The 18,760-nt window shown below is 56.6% G+C and overlaps 2 protein-coding genes and 1 pseudogene across 2 annotated transcripts; all 3 read right to left on the bottom strand.

Moving 5' to 3' along the window:
- Window positions 1–424: 424 nt before the first annotated feature.
- Window positions 425–1,884, bottom strand: LOC146764238 (uncharacterized). The gene is made up of 2 exons (XM_085565274.1): window positions 1,739–1,884; window positions 425–1,520 (listed from the first exon to the last, which is right to left on the bottom strand). Exons 1-2 carry the CDS (start codon window positions 1,751–1,753, stop codon window positions 570–572), a joined length of 966 nt encoding a protein of 321 aa, XP_085421400.1. The 5' UTR covers window positions 1,754–1,884; the 3' UTR covers window positions 425–569.
- An 81-nt stretch (window positions 1,885–1,965) lies between these two features.
- LOC144247618 (uncharacterized) lies at window positions 1,966–5,651 on the bottom strand. Its single transcript, XM_085565327.1, has 3 exons — window positions 5,545–5,651; window positions 4,368–4,752; window positions 1,966–2,725 (listed from the first exon to the last, which is right to left on the bottom strand). Exons 1-3 carry the CDS (start codon window positions 5,566–5,568, stop codon window positions 2,253–2,255), a joined length of 882 nt encoding a protein of 293 aa, XP_085421453.1. The 5' UTR covers window positions 5,569–5,651; the 3' UTR covers window positions 1,966–2,252.
- Window positions 5,652–7,018: 1,367 nt separating this feature from the next.
- Window positions 7,019–9,497, bottom strand: LOC146764237 (uncharacterized; annotated as a pseudogene).
- Between the last annotated feature and the right edge of the window lie 9,263 nt (window positions 9,498–18,760).

Raw genomic sequence — 18,760 nt, 5'->3', positions numbered from 1 at the left:
GCCTGGGATGTGGGGTTGTGAATGAGGTCCTGGAAGGGGAAAGGTCGCCTTGAGAGTGGGGGGCTCAGGGTCCTGGCTGGGGAAATGAAGGTCCTGAGGGGCTAAATGGGGTCCTGGAAGGGTAAATGAGGGCTCTGAAGGGTTCAATGGGGTCCTACAGATGGAATTCACAACACTCGTTTAACCTGCCAGGACCCCCATTTACCCCCTTAGCCCCCCAGTTTACCCTTTCATGACCCTAAGTGACATCTGTAGGACCCTCATTCCCCTGCCAGGACCCAACTCACCCACTCAAGACCCTGTTTTCCCTTTGAGGACTCCTCGTGTCCCCATCATCATGGAAACAGCACACGAAAGTGACTGGCCTTGCTGGGTCGGTCCCTGTCCCCAAGTGTCCCCAGTGATGTCACCCCAGGAATCCCCATCAGGATTTGGGGCAGTTTTAATGAAAATTCCCAGAAAATTCCCCAAATTTGTCTCAAATCCCGCCCTGAGATGGGGGCGGGGACAAATGACACCAGCGATGTCCCTGATGATGTTACCACCCCGATGACATCACAGCGGTGACATCACTGTCCCCGCAGTAGTCTCGGGATGTCCTCGATGGCTCTTTGGCACCGCTCGGCCACCGCGCGGCCACCGGGGCCACCAGGGCAACTGGAGAGGAGCCTGCGGATGTCCCCAAGTGTCCTCAGCAGGTGACACGTGGCCAGGCGGGCGCTGGCCTCCCAGAGCCGCTCAGCCTCGGTCACCGCGGCCACCAAGGCCTCAGGGACATCGGGGGACATCTCATTTGTCCCCTTCAGGGTGGCCTCGATGTCCCTGAGCCGTCGCTGCAGCTCCCGGGGGAACGCGGTGGCTTTGTCACACGCGGCCACCAAGTGCTCCAGCAGCTCCAGCGCCACCTCTGCCCGCTGTCCCCTCCTGCTGGCTGCCCCAGCCTCACTGGTGGCCACCACGGCCTCTTCCGTGGCCTTGGTGGCCGCCACCACCTTGTTGGTGGCCGCTGCCACCCGGGCCTCGTGTGCAGCCAGCGCTGAGGCCACCTCCTCCTTGTCCAGGGCCAGCGGCAGCTGCCAGGCTGCGGCCACCAGGTTGTCCCCGGCTGTCCCCCACTGTGTGGCCTTGTCCTGCAGATCCCTGGCCAGGGTGGTGGCAGTGGCCGCTGTGGTGGCTTCCCTGGTGGCCGCGTCCCTGCAGGCGTCGCGGAGCTCGGTGGCCTCCCTGGCCAGTTGGTCCCAGCGGTCCCCGAGCGCGGCCACCGAGTCCTGCCAGGCACTGGCCGCCCTTGACACATGGGCCCAGGTGGCCCCTGGGGTGGCCCCGAGGGCGGCCAGGGCCTGGCCCAGGGAGGTGACACCGTGGTGGTCCAGGGTGTCCCGGAGGTGACCGAGGAAGGTCCCCAGGGCTGCGCTCAGGGACCGTGGGGACACAGCCAGCAGCACGTCCCCGCAGGGCCCGGCCACGGTGGCTGCCACCTCACCCAGGGTGGCCACCACGGCCACCAGCGCCTCCAGCAGCTGTGGAGGGGACAGGGGAGGTGGCAGGGACCTGGTGGCACTTGTGGCCTCCTGGGGTGGCCCCAGTGTCCTTCCAGGGTGCCCTTTGTCCCCTCCCTGGAGGGCTCTGCTGTCCCCCCGTCCTGTGTCACCCCTGGTCCCCTCCAGCCTCTGTCCCCTCCCCTTCCCCGCCGCCGCCCCGTGTCCCCCGTCCCCTCCCGGCCCCGGGATTGCCGCACCTCGCGGGGCTCCATGGCCGTGGGGACACTCCGGGGACGCCGCGGGGACACTCCGGGAGATGCTGGCGGGGAGGGGGGACCGGCCCGGGGGACACGCGGGGGACACGCGGGAAGTGGCGCGGCCGGATGGGGGCAGGGCGAGGTGACGTCCCCGCCCCCCTTCCTCCCCCCTGCCCGGGAGGAGTCCCCGCTGTCCCCCCCCATGTCCCCAGCGGGACCTGATGTGCCCTCAGGGTCCCCACATGGCCCCAGTGTCCCCCCTATGTCCCCAACAAGACCCAAGTGTCCCCCCCGATGTCCTGTTGGGGACCCTGGGGACATGCCGGGGTCCTGTTGGGGACACTGTGGGGACATCGGGGACATCGTGGTGACCCAAAACGGGACAGGGGACCTCAGGGTGGTCCCGGTGTCCCCAAGGGAAGGACACGGGGTTGTCCCCGAAGTCCCCACTGTCCCTCAGAGTGTCCCCGTACCCCAGTGGTGACAGTGCCACCCCAGTGTCCCCACCCCATCCCTACCCCTGCCCCGCCAGCGCTCTCTGGGCCGCCTCCAGCCTTGGCATCACCTCCTTGTGCCCCTCATGCAATGTGTCCAACCCCACTAGGATGTCCCCAAGTGCCCGGGCAGCTCTGGGGAAGCCTTGTCCCCGTGTCCCCCACGGTGTCACCTCCCTGTCCTGGGTGACAGCGGCCACCAATTTCTCCAGCGCCTGTGTCACCTCCTCCAGCTGCCCCAGCACATCTGCAGTGGCCTTGTTGGTGGCCGCGGCGGCCTCGGCACTGGCCCTGGCAGCTGCCACCCGCCGGGCACGGTCCCGCAGGCACAGGGCCATGTCCCACTGGCGGCTTGCGGCGGTGGCCAGGTGACGCCGCGATGTCCCCAAACCCTGCCTGGCCACCTCGCAGGACACGGCCACCGCGGCCAGGGCCATCAGCAGGTGATTGTCCTCGCTCACCCCCAGGGCAACGCGGACCGAGTCCAGGGACACTGTGGGGACAGGGGACAATGGATAGGTGGCACCAGGGACATGGCAGTGCTACCCGTCCAGTGGCACCAGTTCAATCCCGGTGTCCCTGTGCCTCTGCCACCAGTCCTGTCCTGGTGTCCCCCCTTCCAACCCAGTGCCACCAGTTCTGTCCCACTGTCACCACCCAAGTGCCACCAGCCCAGTGTCACCAACCCAGTTCTAGCCCAGTGTCCTTAGTATTGTCCCAGTACCACCAGCTCACTGCTCCCAGCTCCATGCCAGTGCCACCACGCCATTGTCCCCATACCTATGTCACCATGCCAATGTCACCAGTACCACCCGTAGCAGCAGCCCAGTGCCACCAGTTCAACCCCAGTGTCCCCAGTCCCTTCCTGATGTCCCCATCCCCGTGTCCCCTCCCAGTGACCCCAGTCCTGTCCCACTCTCCCTGTCCCAGTGTCACCAATCCGCTCCCACTGTCCCCAGTTCCAGCCCGGTGCCACCACCCCAGTCTATCCCACTGTCACCACCCCGGTGTCCCCAGGGCTGCCCCCGTGCCACCAGCCCAGTGTCACCAGTTCCATCCCAGTGTTGCCACCCCAGTGCCACCAGTTCTGTCCCATTGTCACCACCTGAGTGCCACCACCCCATTGTCCCCACACCAATGTCACCAGCTCAGTGTCTCCTGCGCTGTCACTGTGCCAGTGTCATCGTCCCCGTGAGTCATCCCAGTGTCACCAGTTCCATCCCAGTGTCATCAGTCCTGTCCCAGTGTCCCTATCCCAGTGTCCCCATCCTGGGGCAGGGGAAGGCCTCTACTGGTCGGTAGGGCTCCATACTGGTCTGAACTGGTCTGAACTGGTCTGTACTGGTTCCCTGCATCCCCTGCTGCCCCCTGCTGCTCTGCACTGGTCCGTAGTGGTCTATACTGGTCTGAACTGGCGTATACTGGTCAGGGCAGGGAAAAGTCTCTCTTGGTCTGTAGATATTTGTACTGGTCCGTACTGGTCCATACTGGTCTGAACTGGTTTTTACTGGTCCATGCCAGTCTGAACTGGTCCCTACGGCTCTGTACTGGTTCATACTGGTCAGGGCAGGGGGAAGTCTCTACTTGTCTGTAAATATTCATACTGGTCTATACTGGTCCAAACTGGTCTGTATGGGTCCAGGCAGGGGGAAGTCTCTACTGCTCTGTTGATACTCATACTGGTCTATACTGGTCTGAACTGGTCTGAACTGGTCCATACTGCCTCCCACTGAGGCAGTGCAGACCCACAGCAAACAGTACGATCCAGATGTATACTGGTCTGAACTGGCTTATACTGGTCTCTACTGGTTTATACTGGTCTGTACCAGTCCATACTACCTCATACTAGTCCCTATCATTCCATACTGCTCTATACTGGTCCGTACTGGTCCATACAGGTTTATAACGGTCTATACTGGTCTGTACTGGTCCAAAGTAATTTTTACTCACACACAGCCCCACACAGCACCATCAGCCCCACAGCCAGCCCGTGCCCAGCCAAGAGCCCAACTCATCCAAACTGGTCCGTACTGGTTTATACTGGCCCATACTGGTCCATACTGCCCCATACCATTCCATACTGCTCTATACTGGTCCATACTGGTCTATACTGGTCCATACTGGTTTTTACTCACACACGGCCCCGCACAGCACCATCAGCCCCACGGCCAGCCTGTGCCCAGCCCGCAGCCAGCGCTGGCACCGCCGTGCCCGTCTCTCCTCACGTTCCAGTGCTGCCGCCGCCGCCTTGGCCACGGCCCCGAGCTGCCGCAGCCACTGCTCATTCTCATCCCCCAGGGTTCCCAGGGCCACCGCCGGGGCCACCGCGGCCTCCCGGGCCCTCTCCAGCCCCCTCTGGGCCTCCTGGGCCTGGTCCAGGGCAGCCTCGGCCTCAGCCAGCGCAGCTGGGACACTGTCCGGTGTCCCCAGGGCCTCGGCCAAGGCCACCAGGGCCACCAGGGCCCTGTGCCGCGCGGCCACTGCTGTGTCCACCTCAGGGGGGAGGGCAGGGGGGGACACCTGGGGACAGGAGAGGGGGATTAGGGCAGTGGGGGAGGGGTTGGAGGGTTCTGGGGGGGGGGGTTTTGGGGTCCCAGGCAGGGTTCTGGGGGTCCCCCGTGGGGTTTTTGGGGGGTAGGATGAGCGCAGGGGGGGTTTGGGGGATCCTGAGGGGGCTTTGTGGGCCTTGGAAGGGTTTTAGGGGGTCATGGGAGGATTTTGGGGGGTCCCAGGTTGAGTTTTGGGGGTCACAAATGAGCAGGGGACATCTAGAGGACACAGCACAGTGGGGTCAGGGTGGGCACAGGGGGCAAGGGGGGTCCCAGGTGAGGTTCTCCAGGGATTTGGGGCTTCCCAGTTGAGATTTCCCAAAGATTTGGGGTTTCTCAGCTGCACAGGTGAGCATTTGGGGGGTCCCAGGTGTCCAGGTGAGGGTCCCAAGGGGCTCCCAGGTGAGGTTTAGGGGGGGTCCCAGGTGAGAATTTCCAAGGATTTGGGGTTTCCCAGGTGTTCCAGGTGAGGTTTCAGGGAGGTTTTGGGCTTCTCAGGTACCCAGGTGAGATTTAGCGGGTTCCACCTGAATCCTCCCAGGAATTTGGGAGCTCCCATCCCCCTTTTCCCCCTCCCCAGGCCCCTCTGAACTCCCCAGACTCCGGAACTTTCCACTTCCCTTTTCCCTCCTGGCCGCACCCATGGCCCTGGGGATTCCCAAACTTCAACAAACTGGCCCAAAATACCCCAAATCCCCCCCAAATCTCCCCAGATCCCCTATGGTACCATATGGGGGTGACCCCGGGGTTTTGGGGTTCCCACCTGGTGCTCCATCCCTGTCCTCATCCAGAGGCTGTGGCCGGAGCTCTGAGGGCTGAGGGTGTTGAGGCTCCTGGAGGAGGGAGGGCCCCACACCCTGATCCTCCCCCGAGGGGCAGAACTGGCCCTGCCGGGACCTCAGGGACCCTTTCAAGGCTGGCTTTAATCCTTTGAGGCACAGATCCATCCTCCAGGGCTCCATTTCACTGCCAGGACCCCATTGACCCCTCTGGGCTCTGATTTCCCCTGCCAGGACTCTGATTTACCCCCATTCATGCTTTTAGGACCCCACTGAACCCCTCAGAGCCCACATTTATCCTTTCAGGAACCATTTTCCCCTCAACACCCCATTTATCCTTCTAGGACCTCATTGGCCCCTTCAGGACCCGTTTACCCCAACCAGGGCTCTGTTTTCCCTGCCAGGACCCTGATTTGGAATTGGTTTTTGGGATTGTTTCTGCAGATAGAGCAGGATTTGGGGTCTGGGATTTGGGATTGTTTGGGGACCCAGGATTGGAGATCTTTTAGGATCGGATTTGGGGTATCTGGCAGCATTTGGTGTCTGGGACTTTTTGGGATCCAGGATTTGGGATTTGAGAGCATTTAGAATTGGTTTTGAATGTCCAATAGGATTTGAGATCCGGGATTTGGGATTGTTTGGGATCCAGGATTTGAGATCATTTGGGACTATTCCTTGGGATCCTGCAGGATTTAGGATCTGGATTTTAACACTGCTAGGGATCCAGGATTTGGGGTAATTTTGGGATTGCTTGGGATCCAGAAATTGAGATAATTTGGGACTATTGGTGGGAATCCAGCAGGATTTGGGATCTGGGGTTTGGGATTGCTTGGGATTGGTTTTGTGTATCCAGCAGCATTCAGGATCTGTGATTTTCTGGGATCCAGGATTTAGGATCTGAGATCCTTTGGGGTTGTTCCTTGGGATCCAGCAGGATTTGGGATCATTTGGGAACCCCGGGGCCCCCAAACCCCCACGATGCCCCCAGTGGGGGTCCTGGGGGGTGCCGAGGGTGGGGGCATGGAGAGTGGGGGAGGTCTGGTGAGTGTGGGGGGTCCCATGGATTGGGGGGTCCTGGTGAGTGGGGGGGGTCCCATGGATTGGGGGGTCCTGGTGAGTGTGGGGGGTCCCGTGGACTGGGGGGTCCTGGTGGTGGGGGGCAGTGAAGGGGGTCCCATGGAAGGGGGAGGGGCGGTGAGGGGGGGGTCCTGGCACACTAGGGGGGGCTCATGGCCCAGGGGGTCCCAGCGCTTTGGGAATTGGTGAAGCGGGGGGCGGCAGCGAATGGGGGGATTCCGGGGCATAGGGTGGGCCGGGTAAACTGGGGGGGGTCCCTGGTGACAATGGGGGGGGAACAGGACTGAGCCTGAAGGGAACCCCCTGTGCTGGGGACCCCCCTCTGCCCCCCAGTGCTCAGGGGCCCCACTCCGGCTCCTGGACCCCCCCAGTCCTGGAGCTGTTCTAGGGGTGTCCTGTGGCTCCAGGAGGGTCAAAGGGGAGGGGGTGGAACCCCCGTGATGGGTGGGGGGGCACAAAGGGGGGTCCAGCCCTGGTGCTCGGGGGAGTTGGTGCACAAGGGGGGGTCTGGTTCCTGTCCTGGTGCTCAGTGAAGGAGGGTCAATGCAGGGGGGGTTCCGGTGCTCAGGTCCCGGTGACTGAGGCGAGAGGGGAAACTTGAGGGTCCTGATGCCTGAGGGGGGGTCCTGAGGGAGGCTCCAGGTGCACAAGGACGGTGAAATTTGGGGGTCCCAGTGCTTGGAGAGGGGTCCCAGTGCTTGAGGGTCCTGGTGGGTGCCTGAGGGCAGTGTGTGACACAGAGAGAGACCCTGGTGACACCAGCGACCTATACACGGGGGCTGGGCTGGTCCTGGTGACACTTGGGGGGCTCTTGGTGTCACAAGGAGCCCCCCAAATTCCCTTGTACGAGGCCCTGGTGACATGAGGCACTGGTGGCACTCAGGTGTCCACAAGTCTCCCCAGTTATCTGCCCCCATGACATCCCAGCGGTGACATCACTGTCCCTGCAGCAGCCTCAGGATGTCCTCGATGTTTTTTTGGCACTGCTCGGCCACTGTGCAGCTACTGGTGCCACCAGGACCACTGCAGCTACCACAGGGACTCAAGAGGAGGTCATGGATGTCCCCAGGTGTCCCCAGCAGGTGACGCATGAAGAGATGGCTGCTGGCCTCCTACAGTTACTCAAACTCAGCCACTGTGGCCACCAGGGCTTTGGGGACATGGGGGACACCTTCTTTGTCTCCTCCAGGGTAGCCTCGATGTCCCTGAGCCGGAACTGCAGCTCCCGGGGGAACGCGGTGGCTTCGTCACACACGGCCACCAAGCACTTCAGCAGCCCCAGGGCCACCTCTGCCCGCTGTCCCTTCTGGGTGGCTGCCCTCACCTGGTTCTTGGCCACCATGGCTTCTCTCATGGCCATGGCAGCCGCCTGCTCCTCCTTGGTGGCCGCTGCCACCCAGGTCTTGCGCGTGGCCCCTGCCAAGGCCACGTCCTCCCTGCCCAGGGCCACTGGCAGCTGCTGGGCCACGGCCACCTGCTTGTCCCCAGCTGTCCCCCGGCGGGTGGCCTTGTCCTGCAGGTACCAGGCACGGCGTGTGGTGATGGCAGCTCTGGCCTTGGCGGTGGCCGTGTCCCTGCAGGCGTCGCGGAGCTCGGTGGCCTCCCTGGCCAGCCGGGCCCGGCTGTGTTTGAACACCTCAGCCGACCCCCGCCAGGCGCTGCCCGTGGCTCTCACATCGACCCAGGTGGTCCCAGGGGTGGCCCCAGGGGTGGCCCCGAGGGTGGCCAGGGCCTGGCCCAGCGAGGTGACAGCGTGGAGGTTCAGGGTCCTACGGAGGTGCCAGGTGAAGCTCCCCAGGCTCGCATTCAGGGATTTTGGGGACACACGCCGCCACACGCCCCTGTATGGCCTGGCCATGGTGGCTGCCACCTCACCCAGGGCGGCCACCACGGCCACCAGCACCTCCAGCCACTGGGAAGGGGACAGGGGAGGTGTCAGGGACCTGGTGGCACTTGTGGCCTCCTGGGGTGGCCTCAGTACCCTTCCAGGGTGCCCTTTGTCCCCTCCCTGGAGGGCTCTGCTGTCCCCTCTGTCCCTTTGTCACCCCTCGTCCCCTCTGCCATCCCCTGCTGTCCCCCTTCCCGCCACCCTCAGTCCCCTCCATCCCTCTGTCACTTCCCTCCTTCCTGCCACGCCCTCCTGTCCCCTTTGCCACCCTGTGTCCCCTCTGTCAACCCCGTGTCCCCTCCGTCCTCCCTGTCCCCTCCCATTCCCCCCGTGCCGGGGTTGTGGCACCTTGCGGGGCTCCGTGGCCGCTGGGGACACGACGGGGACACTGCGGGGGGCAAACACAGCCGGGTGACAAGCCCCTGTGACAATCCCCTGTGACAAACCCCTGTGACAAGCTGCTGTCCCACCACCTCAGGGTCCCCAGGGCTATCCCAGTGCCACCAGCCCAGTGTCATCATTCCAGTGCCAGCAACCTGGTGTCCCCAGTTCCATCTCACTGTCACCACCCCAGTGCCACCAGTTCGGTCCCTCTGTCACTGACCCAGTACCACCAGCCCAATGTCACCAACCCAGTTCCAGCCCAATGTCTCCAGTCCTGTCCCACTGTCACCAGCTGTGTCTCAGTGTTCCCAGTTCCATCCCAGAGTCCCCAGTCCCATCCCAGTGTCCCCATTCCAGAGTCACCAGTTGTGTCCCAGTGTCATTAGTTCCAACCCAGAGCCACCAGCCCAGAGTCCCCAGTCCCTTCCTGATGTCCCCATCCCAGTGTCCCCAGTCCTGTCCCAGTATCCCTGTCCCAGTGCCACCAGTCCCCCCCCAGTGCCACCAGTTCCATCCCAGTGCCACTAGTTATGTCCCAGTGTCACCACCCCAATGTCCCCACCACTGTCCCAATGCCACCAGCCCCATGTCATTATTCCAGTGCCACCAGCCCAGTGCCACCCAGTTCTGTCCCACTGTCACCAGTGTTTTGGGGGCTTTGGGAGGGTCCCAGGTAGAGTCTGGAGGCTCCTGGGGAGTTTTGGGGAGTGACAGATTGAGTTTGAGGGATCCTGGGGGATTTGGGGGAATCCTTGAAGGGGTTTGAGGGGCTCCAGATGAAGTTTGGGGGATGCTGGAAGGGTTTTGGGGAGTCCCAGGTGGGGTTTGGGAGCTCTGGTGAGGTTCTGGGGGGTCCTGGGGAGATTTTGAGAGCTCCCAGGTGAGGTTTGGGGGTCTCAGGTGAGTTTTGAAGGTCCCAGTTGAGGTTTCAGGGGTCCCAGTGAGGTTTTGGGGGTCCCAGGTGAGGTTTCCAGGGATTTGGGCCTTCCCAGTTGAGAATTCCCAAAGATTTGGGGTTTCCCAGGTGAGAATGCAGGCTGGGGACTCGGGGGGCCAAGGGGCCTGGGCCTGGGGGCGTTTTGGAGGGTTCAATCAATGGGGGGTGCCCAGGGGGTGCTGAGGGGGGGCATGGTGAGTGTAGGGGGCTCCCATGGATTTGATGCCTTAGGTTTTGGCTTTTCTCGTTTCAGATTCTGTGCTGCTTTTCTCTGTGGGTCTGGGCTTCATATGAAGGGATGGTGAGCTCTGTTCACAGAGCAGGGAGACAAAACAATTCCTGCTCTAGCTGGGGACTCAAGGACAAATAATCCAAATCTCAGGCCCAAGAACATAAACAACGTGGTCTGAAGAGAGAAAACAAGAAGGATGGGACTTCACCATCTAAAGGTATAATTGGACAATTAACTCCAATATGCAAATGGACCAGAACCTCTAAAAGTGAGAGACCCTGTGACCAGTCGTCCATTTTGTGATCATTTTGGCTCATCCTTTGTTTTTGAACTCTGGCCTCTGTTCTAGGGGAGCCTTTCCAAGGCATCAGCTCCTGGCGAGCACGAAGGGAGCCACGGCATCTGGGCAAGCCCTGGAGCAGAGGCAGAGGAAGGTCCGGCTGCTGCTCCCGGGGCATGCAGAGGGTGTCGGAGGCCAAGAAGCTCGGCAGCTGCGGGACAGGCGTGAGTGCCGGGGGTGTTGTGCTTGGCAGGCGGGTGGAAGGGCTGTTCTGGCTCCGGGATGCGGGCGGGGCTGGCTCGCAGGATCGCTCTCGTGTCGCCACTGCGGGCTTGGGTTTGAATGTCGCTCTCCCTCTCGCTGGTTCTTTTAATTCCTACTCATGTCTGTTACAATTCGGTGTGTGTGTGTTCTGCTGCGAGTGTTGTAGAAATAATAACCCGAGAGACAATCCCCTGGGGTTAGTACTGAGAAACTGGGGAGCCTTGTTTTTCAAATCCAAATTTATTAGAGTCTCAGGAAAGATCTGGTCGCGGTATGAGCTAGAGGACAATCATGCGAGGCCCGAGTTTGGTAGTTTGGATAAGAGATTAGTATCAAGTTTGATTTCCGGTAGAGCCCTGGATAAATACTCAGGGTACTTAGGTGAGCGAAAGTATGCGAGGCTCTTTATGGTGTCAGCATGTCAGCGGAGCCCAGCAGCACAGCAAAAGAGCATACCTCAGTCCTACGGGGGAAAGGGGAGAAAGGAAAAAACAGCCAAGACTGGACAACAAAAGTAAAACAAGGGAGGAAGAAGACTTGGATCTCGTTGCTCCCGCCCTGAGGGTGCGGTCGGTCGTGCCCCCCCCGCCGGCACCGCCGACACGATCGGGGGAGCGGGGGAGGCGCAGCCCAGACGGGCTCCGGGCAGTGAAGGAGGAGAAAGGCGAGCCTGGGCAGGCAGGGATGCCACCGCCCCCGCCCCGAGAGGATGAGCTGGGGACAGAGCCTTCTGCGGGAGAAGGGCGGGGATGGATGGCGGTCCAGCCCAGGAGGAGCGGGGGCAGAGCCTTCTGCAGGGACGGGAGGGGATGGATGGCGGTCCAGCCCAGGAGGAGCGGGGGGCAGAGCCTTCTGCGGGAAGAGGGGCGGGGATGGATGGCGGTCCAGCCCAGGAGGAGCCGGGGGCAGAGCCTTCTCCGGGAGAGGGGAGAGGGGATGGATGGCAGTCCAGCCCAGGAGGAGCGGGGGCAGAGCCTTCTGCGGGAGAGGGGAGAGGGGATGGATGGCGGTACAGCCCAGGCGGAGCGGAGGGCAGAGCCTTCTGCGGGAGAGGAGGGGATGGATGGCGGTCCAGCCCAGGAGGAGCGGGGGCAGAGCCTTCTGCGGGAGAGGGGAGGGGATGGATGGCGGTCAGCCCAGGAGGAGCGGGGGCAGAGCCTTCTCCGGGAGAGGGGAGGGGATGGATGGCGGTCCAGCCCAGGAGGAGCGGGGGGCAGAGCCTTCTGCGGGAGAGGGGCGGGGATGGATGGCGGTCAGCCCAGGAGGAGCGGGGGCAGAGCCTTCCGCCGGGACAGGAGGGGATGGATGGCGGTCCAGCCCAGGAGGAGCGGGGGCAGAGCCTTCTGCGGGAGAGGAGGGGATGGATGGCGGTCCAGCCCAGGAGGAGCGGGGGCAGAGCCTTCTGCCGGGACAGGAGGGGATGGATGGCGGTACAGCCCAGGAGGAGCCGGGGGCAGAGCCTTCTGCAGGGACAGGAGGGGATGGATGGCGGTCCAGCCCAGGAGGAGCGGGGGCAGAGCCTTCTGCGGGAGAGGAGGGGATGGATGGCGGTCCAGCCCAGGAGGAGCGGGGGCAGAGCCTTCTGCCGGGACAGGAGGGGATGGATGGCGGTACAGCCCAGGAGGAGCCGGGGGCAGAGCCTTCTGCCGGGACAGGAGGGGATGGATGGCGGTACAGCCCAGGAGGAGCCGGGGGCAGAGCCTTCTGCCGGGACAGGAGGGGATGGATGGCGGTACAGCCCAGGAGGAGCCGGGGGCAGAGCCTTCCGCCGGGACAGGAGGGGATGGATGGCGGTACAGCCACCGCCCCCGCCCCGAGAGGAGGAGGAGGAGGAGCGGGGGGCAGAGCCTTCTGCAGGGACAGGAGGGGATGGATGGCGGTCCAGCCCAGGAGGAGCGGGGGCAGAGCCTTCTGCGGGAGAGGAGGGGATGGATGGCGGTCCAGCCCAGGAGGAGCGGGGGCAGAGCCTTCTGCCGGGACAGGAGGGGATGGATGGCGGTCCAGCCCAGGAGGAGCGGGGGCAGAGCCTTCTCCGGGAGAGGGGAGAGGGAACCTCCCGTGCGGGGAGGGGTCTCTCCGCTCTCAGCCCTGTGAGTTTCCGTAGCAACCCTGAGCGGCTCCGCCGGATGAAATCACCGATGACGCAGACTCGCAGCCCGGGTTAAGAAATGCGGGAAATGCTCCGTGGTGCTTCCTAGGACCGGGGGGAGGTAAAATAGATTATATGGTACAACAGAGTCAGCCGAATCAGAGAGCTCTTGCTCAAGTAGTTCCGAGGAGGATGGAATTGATGAACTCCCTGCAGCCTTGAGCAAGCGAAAGAGGGGAAAGATCGTGAGAAAAGCCATCAAAGAGTGTAGCCCCATAGCAAAACTTACTAGATCAAGAAAGAGAAAAGAACCGGTTTGACAAGCCCCGTTATGACTAGCAGTGGGCAACCCGGCGCCGATATATGTAAAGGTTCCATATTCCCTTGTGAAAAACACGGTTCACTTCCCTGTTACAATTTCAAAGTTTAATAATGGACAATAGGAGGCAGAGACAGTAAAGCAAAGGATTACGGCCGGGTGCATCTTGGCACTCAGCCAAGAGCACCCCGGCTAATTTGGGAATCACCCTTTTTGTACCATTTCTATTACATCAGCCTTTGTTGCATATTCATACTCCTTATGCATATCCACCACTAGTTTACATATTCCAGGAACTGTTCAGCGTGGCTCTTGCACAGCTCCAGCTTTTTAGAGCATGCGTGTTTCTTGGCTGTGGCTTTGGTTCCCTCTCTTGATCAGTTCCACTCTGGGCCTTGGCCTATGCTTTCTTCAGACAGCTGATGCTGATAATTGGCATATCAATAGCCGGGTCCTCTTGACATGTTCACTGGATGCTATCCTGACCAAACAGACAGTTCACTCCTAGCTATATCAGCTACCACTACTACTAGGTCTAAGTTTTTGTAAATAGGAAAAAATAAAAGCAAAGTTATTTTAACATTGTACATACAACATTCATCTTAATATTTATGAAAAGCCAACAATATAATATGCACTTATAACAATCCCACCTCCTCCCTTTTTACAAATCATTTGGCTTGAGCAATATTTCTTGTTTTCTATCCTCCATTATTTGCCTTCCCCCCCCCCCCATAAATAATTTCTGCTTCTTCCAAGGGCCTTTCTTAATTTTTTTGTTTCTTTAATGCCATAATCTTTTGTGCAGTCCCAGATGTAGTCAATTTTGGGTCTATAGGCATTGTTACCACTTGCATGCCCTGGACTGGGCTGGTGATTAGCTGAATAAAACTGGGGATCAAGTAAGGAAGAAATACCAAACCAGCTGTAGCACACAAAAGGAAGAAGCCTTTTACCATTCTATGCCCAATATGTTATCCTACCAGCTCGTTTTGAGCTTTGATTCCCACTTTTGGACGGGTACAGGATATATTTTTCTGATATCCTTAACTATATCTAGGATGGCATCTCCATTATTTGGGATTTTTGCCTTGATATTAATTCCATTGCCCATCCAGTTCTATTTGTTATTATCTCTACAACTGCCTGGAGTCTTCTAATATGATTTAGCATACAAATTGGGGTTTGATATCCCCAGCTCCCATCTTGTGTCCAGGTGGCTGGCCCATACATTTCCAGTATGAGTTCAGGGGCCCATTCTTCATCTCCCCATTTTTGGAATCCTTCAGTCAAATCCCTTTTATTCCTTTTTAGTTCCTCATTAACTGGTATTCCTAATTGATCTCCATTTGATCCTGGTAGAAGAAAAAAATCCTGGCTGTATAATTCCCACAGTGCATCTCCCTTTCCAACTACAGGGGAGTTTTGGGTATGCATTCTTTCCACATATCCAAAATAAGCTGTCTGGTGATTTCCAATAGTAATTTTTCTGTTGATTTATATTCTCCCAAAATTTGGATATTTCTGGGATTCCAGAATAAGGATTTTCTGCCTGTATCATTACATTGAAAAAGTCCAATTTTGTTATTGTATTTGCAGTTTCTCTCTTTCATTTCTCCTCGAGTCCAATACTGAGTTGGTTCCTCTGGGATCCACCATTTAAAAGTTCCATTGCTCACTTTATATCTCTCACAGAGAGTATTTCCTACTTCATTAAGAAAATTTTCCTCAGTACGCCAGAGGCATTCATCCCCTCTCACTGTTGAACTTCAAATCCATCCTTCTGGTCAGTTTTCCCCTCTAGTATTTGTCTGGTTCCACTTAAGGAGTTCAACCAGGCCTAAGCTGCTGCCTTTCCATGGCCGTTCCTCTGCCATCAAAACTCCGCACAGACCCCACAGTTGGTTATGTTAAGTTCCTTACTTATTCTCTCCTCCAATTCCACAAACAAAGTTTTCCCCAGTCTCGAGATGTCTATTTCCTTTTAAAATTACTGTTCAAGTTTTGTATATAAATCTTGAAATGAAATTGGCACAGGGTTTGATTGTTGTATTGGCTTTGCCTTTTTGTTTACCAATTGCTCTTTAACTAGGTCCAGGACTTTACTCCCAGTGGCAGAAGTGAAACAAAACCATTTCTCTCCTTTCAGACATTTATTTTCCAACCTGTTACCACTTGTTCCTAAATTTTCCACAATCCAGTATTTTTTCCTATTTTGTATACAATTTCCTAATTTGGATGTGTAATAGCAGTGACTGTTGATATGGGTGTGTGTAACAAAAAAGGAACCCTGGTGTCTTTCCATGTACAGCTTCCGGTAACCTCTGTGACATGACTTTGCTGGTACTCCAAAAGGAAAAAAAACAAAGCATGAGTGACAGAAAAAGGAGTAGCAGAGGTCTGGCATGGCTGATACCTCCACTTCCCATGCCTATGGGGTTGCTGCCCATAGCAGGTGTATATGATCTTCTCCCTGGCGAGTACAGTGGCCAACCCAGGCTTGCCCTCTTCTTTCTTTGTCACTTCCTTTTTCGCTAATTTCTAGGCAAATAGTTTTTGACACTCCCTAACTGTAGTTTCCCACTGTTCCTCAGGTATCTCCCATTCAACAGGCACTAATAATTCCCATCCACAAAACAAAGATACTATTTCAGTTGTTCTGAGTTCTATCTGGATAGGGAATAGATTTGGTACTCAACACTTCCTGCAATGAGAGCGTCGATTGCACGAGCTACAATACCAATTTTTCCCACAATTTAAACATTTACATTTAACCCAGCTAGCACGTCCATTATTAGAATGAATCAAACAAGCTATATGGTATGGTGCTGGGGCTCACCCTAGGTCACAGGTGGCTCTGTGTGGTGGAAACTTCTCTCCTCCAACCCATGCTTTAAAAAAAAACCTCAGTATTCTTCTGTTGTTCAGTCTCAAGGCATTTTATTGTAAGCTATCTAAAATATTTTCTTCTGGAGCTGCTGTGGTTTGCTCACAGCTCAGGCAGAGGCACACACACACCCTGACATCCTCTCTGACTCCCGACTGCTTCTTCTCTCCCTGCCCAGGGCTGCTGCTGTCTTTTATATGGTACATTACGTGTTACATGTTTACAGTTTTTCCCCAATGCCTATTACCTATATTAAATGGTGCCTTTCTGCTCTAAACCAATCTGTGAGTGCCAACATCACCAAGAACATGGAGGTAAGGGAGAAGAAAGAGGGAGGGCAGGACAGGCCCAAATCCCTCCATCTTAAAACCTCTGACCCCCATGTACAAAACCAAAACCCCCCTGTACAGCACTCAAAAATCCTTCCCTCTACTTTATGACTACTTCTACTATAATATCTAAACTTTTGTGACTTCTTGTTCTTCCTGCAAGGTTGGTAAATCATTCCATGGCTCAAACTCAAAATCACAGCTGTTTCCAGCTGCCTGCCAGGGTCTCAAATGCTTCTGACCTGGGCCTGGAACCTCCAAAAATGTCTGAGGGACATTTTGAGTTCTGACAATATGGCACTGATGGAAGTTGTAATTCTTCCTCTTCTTTGTATGAGTCAAAGCCTAAGGTCAGAACATGAGAATTCCCTGACCGAAACAGTCCTGATTCTCCTGTTTGAAATGGAAGTATTCCTCCCCAAGGTGGGTATCAGAGACATCTCAGAACTTGTCCAGGTGGTATTTGAAACTACTGTTATAAGCTCAGCCTTATTTCCCAGTCAGGTGTAATTCTTGGTACATTCCTTGGATCATTTGGGACCTCCCAGTTCATTACCACCCCATCCTCATTTGAGAGTCAATTTGGTATCATCCGGTTTAGATGTTACAGTCCACTTCTTAGGTTCTTCCACAGGTCCTTTGATTCTGCTAGCGTGGATCCACCCTCGTTGCCTGGTCTGGATCGCTGCCTCAGTAGACAGTAGTACCTGAAAAGGACTTTCCCATTGTGGAGTTAAGGATTGTTCTTTCCATGTGTTCTGGTTTGAAAGCAAAACCAGTGAGAGACTCTAAGTCAGAAAAACAATTTATAGAAAAAAAAAGTAAAATAAAAGACATGCAATAGTACAAAAGAAAACCAGTGACAGGGTCGGAATACAACCTGCCACTTCTCTAGGTAGGGTGGTGGTAGCAGTCCAGATGAAGTGGTCTTGTTGAAGTAGTGATCTTGTAGAAAAGGTCTGGTTGCTCTTGTCCTCTGGAAACCAGTGGGTAAGAGCAGCTTGTTCTGTACTAAACTCCAGATTATATCCAGGTGGGGATGCTCAGCTCCTCCCCTCTGGGCAGAGCATCGCACAGTGGGCTGATACAACTCAATGAGTCCTGTAGTGGATCCTTGAATGCCCGTTAAACAGAAATGGCTCCCAGAGGGAGTTACCTCAGAGTCATGGGGCAAGTCATTAATGGGCCCATTAACAGGAGATAGTCCAGGAGAAAGAGCCAAGGGAAACATTGCCCCTCCTGGTTTCAAGAGCTCATGAAGATGCTGACAGAATACATACTGTTGGGCACATCTTTATATTGTAACCTGAGACATAACCCACCCGTTATTCTATTTACCATCTACATTATACCCAAACCCTCTTACAGATATATATATATACACATATGTATTTATATAAAAAATACAGACTGAAACCTTACACACAGGTCTCACTTAAAATTTTGTGGTACACAACGTGTTTCCCCATCTTTCTGCATTACCCACCAAGTGTAACCAGGTCCTTGAGCAAAAACAATCCCACGGATGGGTTTACTTTTGCCTGTGGTGGGATTAATCTAATCAGTCTTTCCTAAAATACCTTTCATATGTATCACAGGAACTTTATCTCCATCCACTGTGTGCAGGGTTTTAGACTGGGCAGGACCAGCTCAATTGATGGACCCTTGGGTATTGACCATCCAGGTTGCTTTTGCCAAGTTAAATTCCCAGTTCCTGAAGGTTCCCCTGCCAAATGCCTTCAGGGCAGTCTTAAGGAGTCCGTTGCACTGTTCAACTTTCCTGGCAGCTGGTGCATGATAAGCAATATGATATATCCATTCAATACCATGTTCTCTGGCCCGGGTGTTGATAAGGCTGTTCATTAAATGGGCCCCATTGTCTGACTCAATTCTCTCAGGGGTCTCAAGTCTCTACAGGACTTGCTTTTCCAGGCCCAAGATGGTTTTCCAGGCAGTAGCGTGAGGCACAGGGTAGGTCTCCAACCATCCAGTGGCAGCTTCAGAGAATCACACAGAATCACAAGGTTGGAAGAGACCTTCAAGATCATCGAGTCCAACCTGTCCCCTAACACCTCAACTAAACCCTGGCATCGAGTGCCACATCCAGTCTTTTCTTAAGCACATCTAGGGATGGTGACTCCACCACTTCCCCGGGCAGACCATTCCAGAACTTTATCACTCTTTCTGTGAAAAACTTTTTCCTAATATCCAACCCATATTTCCCCTGGTGCAGCTTGAGACTGTGACCTCTCGTTCTGTCAGTTGCTGCCTGGAGAAAGAGACTGACCTCCACCTGACTCCAACCACCCTTCAGGAAGTTGTAGAGAATGATAAGGTCACCTCTGTGTCTCCTTTTCTCCAGGCTGAGCAGCCCCAGCTCCCTCAGCCATTCCTCGTAGGGCTTCTGTTCCAAGCCACCCACCGGCCTTGTTGCCTCCTCTGGATGCGCTCAAGCATCTCAGCATCCTTCCCAAACTGAGGGCCCAGAACTGGACACAGCACTCGAGGTGCGCC

Source organism: Lonchura striata, chromosome 35, assembly GCF_050655825.1.
Source record: "Lonchura striata isolate lonStrDom1 chromosome 35, ASM5065582v1, whole genome shotgun sequence".
NCBI lineage: Eukaryota > Metazoa > Chordata > Aves > Passeriformes > Estrildidae > Lonchura > Lonchura striata.
This window is presented reverse-complemented; position numbering and strand designations above follow the sequence as displayed.